The sequence below is a fragment of the Pimephales promelas genome, chromosome 1 (assembly GCF_988280905.1).
Source record: "Pimephales promelas chromosome 1, fPimPro1.hap1.1, whole genome shotgun sequence".
NCBI classification, from domain to species: domain Eukaryota; kingdom Metazoa; phylum Chordata; class Actinopteri; order Cypriniformes; family Leuciscidae; genus Pimephales; species Pimephales promelas.
In genome coordinates this window covers 44,777,871-44,784,268 of record NC_142769.1, presented here as the reverse complement: position 1 = coordinate 44,784,268, position 6,398 = coordinate 44,777,871, and the positions used below count along the sequence as shown (strand labels likewise).

Sequence of the window (6,398 nt, the reverse complement as noted above, 5' to 3'; positions counted from 1 at the left end):
ATAATTTACTCACCCCCATGTCATCCAAGATGTCCATGTCATTTTTCTTCAATCGAAAAGAAATTAAGGTTTTTGATTAAAACATTGCAGGATTTTTCTCCATATAATGAACTTCAATGGGAACCAAACAGTTCAAGGTCCAAAAGCCGTTCGCGACTCTCCTGTTCGAACTTGTTCATCAAAATGAATGAATCTTTTTCAGAGTCATTCGGTTCATTCAATGAACGAGTTTGAACCGGAGAGTCACAAACGCACATCACAGAACAGAGCAAGACGACCATTTGAGCTTATAAAACGTAAAATTTGTTATTTGTTTTTTTTTTTAAATGAGCGATCGTTTCGCTTGATAAGACCCTTATTCATCGTCTGGAATCGTTTAAAGCCCTTTGTACTGAAACTGTCTTTTGGACCTTGAACCGTTTGGTTCCCAATGAAGTCCATTATATGGAGAAAAATTCTGGAATGTTTTAATCAAAAACCTTAATTTCTTTTCGACTGAAGAAAGAAAGACATGGACATCTTGGATGACATGGGGGTGAGTAAATTATCAGCAAAAGTTTTGTTTGTTTGTTTTTTTTAAGTGAACTACTCCTTTAAGTAATAAGTGCCTGATTTTAAAAGTATTTTAAGTATTCAAAGTAAAAGTACTTGACAATGTATTCTCTTAATGTCTATATTCTAATGATTAATAATAGAAGAGTTAATTCTAACTCATTCAACCCAACACTCCTAATATAAACATGATTCATTTATGGTGTAATTCTGAACCTCTTGGCTTGCCATACTATTCCGCATCCACTCTAAAAATTGCTGGGTTGTTTTAAACCAACTTTGGGTCAAACATGGACAAACCCAGCCATTGGCTTAATTTTTTTAATTACAGTTTCAACCCAACATTTGGGTTCTCCATATTTGACCCAAAGTTGGCTTAAAACAACCCAGCATTTTTTTTCTTTTCGCGTATAGAGACGCATTAAGTGTGACCGGGTTGATATATCTATGACAATCAAACTTCACTGGTGAGACAAACATGCGACGAGACGGTCAGGATGACGTTTTGGCAGGGGAAAAACTGATCAGAAAATGTAACAGAAAGTTGTAGAAATGTAGTGAAAGTACAATAATTGCTGCAAAACGTAACAAAGTGAAAGTAAAAAGTCGGCGCTATTTATTCTACTTAAGTAAAGTACAGATACGTGAAAAATGTAAAGTAACAAAGTATTTGTACTTCGTTACATTCCACCACTGCTTACAACCAGAGTTAGATGCTTCTACATCAGTGTTATTCATCTGTCATTTCAGGGATGACTTACAGGTAGGGGTATGGATAGGGTTAGGAGGACATTTCCGGGGGGAAAAAAAATGTTGTTTCAGGATCAACACAATATGTTGATGCAGGGACATGTCTTACTTGGCAAAATTACGGTGACCTCACATGACCTCAAAACTAAGAACAAAACCGCAATTTAGATTTTTAATGAGTCTTTAAAACTACTGTATAAAATTACGCAAACACAAAGACACAAAGCCATGTCAGTATTAAAAAGCAGCAGAAGTGGACCCAGAAGCTATGGGACATTTTACCTGTCTTGCTTCCGTGGCAATGTGTTACGGCTGAATTTAGGACTCGCAGAGGGAGAGGAGAGGGGACTTGGGGAATGTAGAGGGGAGAGGGTTGGTAGAGAAAAAGATCATTGGAGAAGAGATGAATACAGAATTAGAGACACCCAAAGAGGCTTCCACACTGCAATATCACACATTTTTTGACAATTCTGTCAAGTTGTTTCAAACCTGTATGAATTTCCTGCTGAACAATAAGGAATATATTTTGAAGAATGTCGGTAACCAGACAGTAGATGGACCCCATTGACTTCCATAGAAGTTTTTTCTTACTGTGGAAGTCAATGGGGTCCATTAACTGTCTGGTTACTGACATTCTTCAAAATATATTCCTTGTGTTCAGCAGAAGAAAGAAATTATTACAAGTTTGAAACAACTTGATGGTGAGTAAATGATGACAGAATTTTCATTTTTAAGTGAACTATTCCTTGAAAGGTTTTTCTGAGCACTGTGATAGAACAATGCTTGTTTCATTTAAACTTTTTAAACTTCATTTGAACTCTGATTTGGATTCGGATTCAGTAAAGTATGCACACACTGCTGCTAAATAAAGTTGCACACCTCTTTTCCAACAGTTATCACTATGCCAATTATATCAAAATTTCATGACTGACTCCTGTATCACTAAAATACAGAATATTTAGAGGATTCACAGCATTTAAATGGGGTTGTCCCTCCTAAAACCTTGTAGTGTGTATGTGGATATTCAGAATATATATATATATATATATATATATTTTTTTTTTTAAAATCATGACTAAATTATAATTTATCGTAATTCAGCAAATTATAAGTACAACAATTAAATAAATTAGTGTGACCACAATCTGAATTGAAAAACGTTTACTGGTTTTCATTCTGAATTCAGACGTTTCCCAGAGGTCATAACCAGGTGGAACTACCGATATGTGTGATGTTTCAACAAACTGAATAGAAAATATGAACTGAAATTAGTAATTCCGAATCAGAATGTGAATCAAAAACAGAATTCTAATTTGTGTTCGCATTCTGATTAAGAATTCTAATTCAAATTTATAGACTGCAGCTGTCATGTCTCTTCTTCTATTGCCATTTAAAATAAGTTAGGAGTGATTAAAATAAGGAAATAATAATTTAGACGATTCATAGTCACACCCACAGATATTTGTGCAGTGCAAATGTGACATTGTAGAATTAAAAAACTGATTCGAATTCAAAATAACACAAACATAATTCAGATTAGAACTATAGGTCACATTTTAGTTCAGGGTCAAATTCTCATTGTTAACTACCTATTAACTACGAACTTTGCCTCAATAAACTCATAATTACTGCTTATTAATAGTTAGTAAGGTAGTTGAGTTTAAATATTGGGTTGCATTACGGTCATTCAGTTTAAGGCATTAATAAGTGCTTTATAAGAACTAATAAACAGCCAATATCTTTGAAATATATCAACTAGTTAATAGTGTGAACTAGACCCTAAACTAAAGTGTTACCAAACTATAAATTCTGAATTATACATCAAAATATTTCAATATTCCAGACCAAAAAAAAACAGTTTTTTCCTACTCTCTTCCAGACTCACCTCTCTGACATGCCCGTCTTGGCACTACCCGTTCTCATCAGTGCCGGGTGAACGTCCTCACGGTGATGCCCGCTGCCTACAGACATGTCAATGGACTCGCTGCTGGTGTGCATGCTGCTCACGGAGGGGTACCCGAGAGCCGAAGAGCTGCTGATGGTGGTTCCCCAGGTCCCTGTGCCCGTGGAGTACACCGAACCAGGGCTCGAAGCTTGTTCGCTGCCTCCTACGCTGGCGCCGCGACCCCCGTACAGGGGACTGCTGCTGCCACTACCTGGCACTGTGGAGGGGGAGTCCAAGGGCCCGCCGGAGGACTGGGTGTGCCCAAGGGTAGCGTGGGGGTTGGAGATGACCACAGAGTTTTTCATGCTCTCTGCAGTGGTGACTGGGGCTTGCTTGGCAGCCTTACCTCCGAAAAGTCTGAGAGAAACAGAGAATTGATTCAAATTAGAGCCCGACCGATAAAGGATTTTGAAGGCCGATACCGATATTTTTGGGTTTTAAAATCCGATATTCCGATATATCGGCCGATATTTTTTTCTTATTAAATATTGTTGGATTTCACACACGTGTAAAAGAAAAAGCTAACTTTTCTGCACAAGATACGTTTGATAGTTTTTCTCTATGTCTAAGTGTTCACTCCTCGCAAGTATAACTTATGCAGGGACTGTAACTAGAGATATGCTAGTTATAAATACAGTAATAATTACTTTATTTAGGCAGAAAAAGTTCATTGTGGTTTCCAAGCTCATTAATGTTAACGATAGCGGTCTTCCACTGATGATAGTGGCATTAGCTTGCTTTGTGGTTAGCTAGTCTATGATGAGCCATAATTTAGCAATAGATAACATCATACTGCAAATTGTAAAACATACATTTTCAATATAACAGGCCAAGGAGAGATGATTAAAGCGTGTTTCGTCCGTTTTTATTTTATTTTTTAAATATTCATTTATCGGCCATTTATTACTGCCGAAACCGATATTATGGAAAATGCCTAATATCGGCCGATATATCGGTCTGGCTCTAATTAAAATACAATTACAGTCAAACCGAAATTCATTCGGACACCGTCAGTATTTCTCATATTATCAGTTTATTCGCTATAGTTTAAACCAGTCAAAGTCGCACAGGTATATAGCAAAAACACTTTGGGTCATCATTTTCAATTTTTCTTTTATGCCAAAAATCATTCGAATATTAAGTAAAGATCAAGTTTCATGAAGATATTTTGTAAATATCCTACTGTAAATATATATTTTTGTGAGTGAATGCTGCAAAATCACGAACAGAAATGGACAACTTTAAAGGCGATTTTCTCAATGTTTAGATTTTTTTGCACCCTCAGATTTATATAAATAAGCTTTCCGTTGATTTATGGTTTGTTAGGATGTAGGGCTTATTTATATAAATCTCAATTCAGAAAATTGACCCTTCTGACTGGTTTTGTGATCCAGGGTCACAAATCAGTTGATATTTCACTGGTTTTGGCCTTCCTTCTCTTAGACTGTCACAAATAAATTAGGTTGAATACCAATTTAGGTCAACAAATAACCAAGCAATGCTTCACTTTGTTCAATCTGTGGTGTAAAAAGGTCACATTAGCAATTAAAGAAAAAAATGGTCAGGGCAAAGTGTCTGAATACATTTTGGTCCGAAATTTCTTAATACATTTTACTGGTAGTCCACTTTATGGGTATAAAAAAATTGGTAGTCCAATTTTTGGGTATAATATGTCACAGTTTACTTTATTTTGCAATCCTCACTTACATAAATGAACTATAGTGTCCTGCACCCACTAGTAAAAAAAAATCTGATGTCTGAATAATTTTTAGTTTGACTGTATTTTAACAAAATACTTTTTGATACAAAACATATGAATGGTGTTGTGTATCGGGATCTATAATTTTTGTCTCTAGGTCTTTCCTTCAATGTAAGTCTATGGGAATCCCCCCTCTATTTATCATCCATAAAAAACGAAATAAAAGAATTCTGAAGTCCATAACACAAACATGCATGAGTTAAACACCAAAGTATGAGCAATGTGCAAGTATACTAAATATGATTGATACTCGCAAAGCCATACTTCTCTTTATGTCCAACCTTTAATGTTCACTATGTCCCTTTCAACCCATGAAGCTGAAGAGAAAAAAAGCATGTTTCTATCCTTAAAAATAGTGGGAAAAGATTCAAATAATCAATAACACGAGCAGCCACCCCAAACAGTCGTGATCTATAACTGTCATAAAGCAGGTTAAGTGAACAGATTCAGAAAGACGCTAACTGCTTGCAAAAACTCATTCCTTCTTTCACATGTTTGCCTATGTACTGTAAGAAGATGAATAGAGCCATTAATTGAGGAAGCGTCAATGAAAACTCGGTGAGATTCTGTGGTATGTTGAACTTGTTTGTACCTTCGCAATGTAGGGGACGAGACCTCACTGTACTTGTTCCCCTGCCTCGCTGTCTGAGGAATAGTAGCAGCCCCTCCTCCCGAAACAATCGGACTGGATCTCAGGTTGTCCATCTCTGAAGTCACGCCCTTCTCTTTGTCCGTCTGATTGGCTTGGATTACGTGCCCGTTGGTTTTAGGAGCGGAATCTCTCGGCTTATTGGCTGTGACGGTGGTAAGGGCGGGCGTCCGGGCACTCAGGCTCGACTCGATGCTGCTCGTGGACGATCGGTTTCCGTTGCGGGCCGCGGCTCCGGAGCGGGACGGTCGAGGAAGACTGCGGTACTGCAGTGTTGAACGAGCACTGGGGGACAGGTAGGCATCCTCCTGAGGGGGCAATAAACCATCCACAGGCCCTTTTAAAGACCCTCTCCCACCAACCAGAAGTGCGGAGGATTTGGGAATCTTGCCCAGGGTGGCGGAGCCGCTGGTAATGGTGGCGCCGCTCGCTGTGACCAGTGTGATGCTGGAGGTGGTTCCCACGGTGTGGACGCCGTTGGGCTTCTTGAAACCGAATGTGCTTGTGGGGACTCGACCTGCTGGTGTTTTCTTGGCTTCGTCTCCGCTGCTTCGGCCGGCGTCCGAGGAAGAATGCTGGACGATGTTGGAAGAGGGAGACATACGGCCTTTTTCTGAGACCTTAGCGTCATCTGTTTTACCTATTGGAAAAGAGAACGTTACAGCTGGAAGAGTTGATCATGCACAAAACTTGCAGATAATGTCAACACTGTGTGTGGGATTTCACTGTGTAGCCTATTAAAT

General features: G+C 38.4%; 1 protein-coding gene across 5 annotated transcripts in view; it reads right to left on the bottom strand.

The window, feature by feature from the left end:
* nav2a (neuron navigator 2a) overlaps nt 1-6,398 on the bottom strand; it is a 273,752-nt gene that overhangs the window by 28,712 nt on the left and 238,642 nt on the right. For 4 of the 5 annotated variants that reach the window (XM_089130002.1, XM_089130008.1, XM_039658975.2 and 1 more), the window contains 3 exons: nt 5,599-6,295; nt 3,188-3,604; nt 1,585-1,650 (listed from right to left, as the gene is read on the bottom strand). In XM_089130002.1, the coding sequence (XP_088986128.1) occupies nt 1,585-1,650; nt 3,188-3,604; nt 5,599-6,295 (1,180 nt within the window). The remainder of the gene's footprint in view (nt 1-1,584; nt 1,651-3,187; nt 3,605-5,598; nt 6,296-6,398) is intronic. The other variant, XM_089130019.1, reaches the window with a different exon arrangement.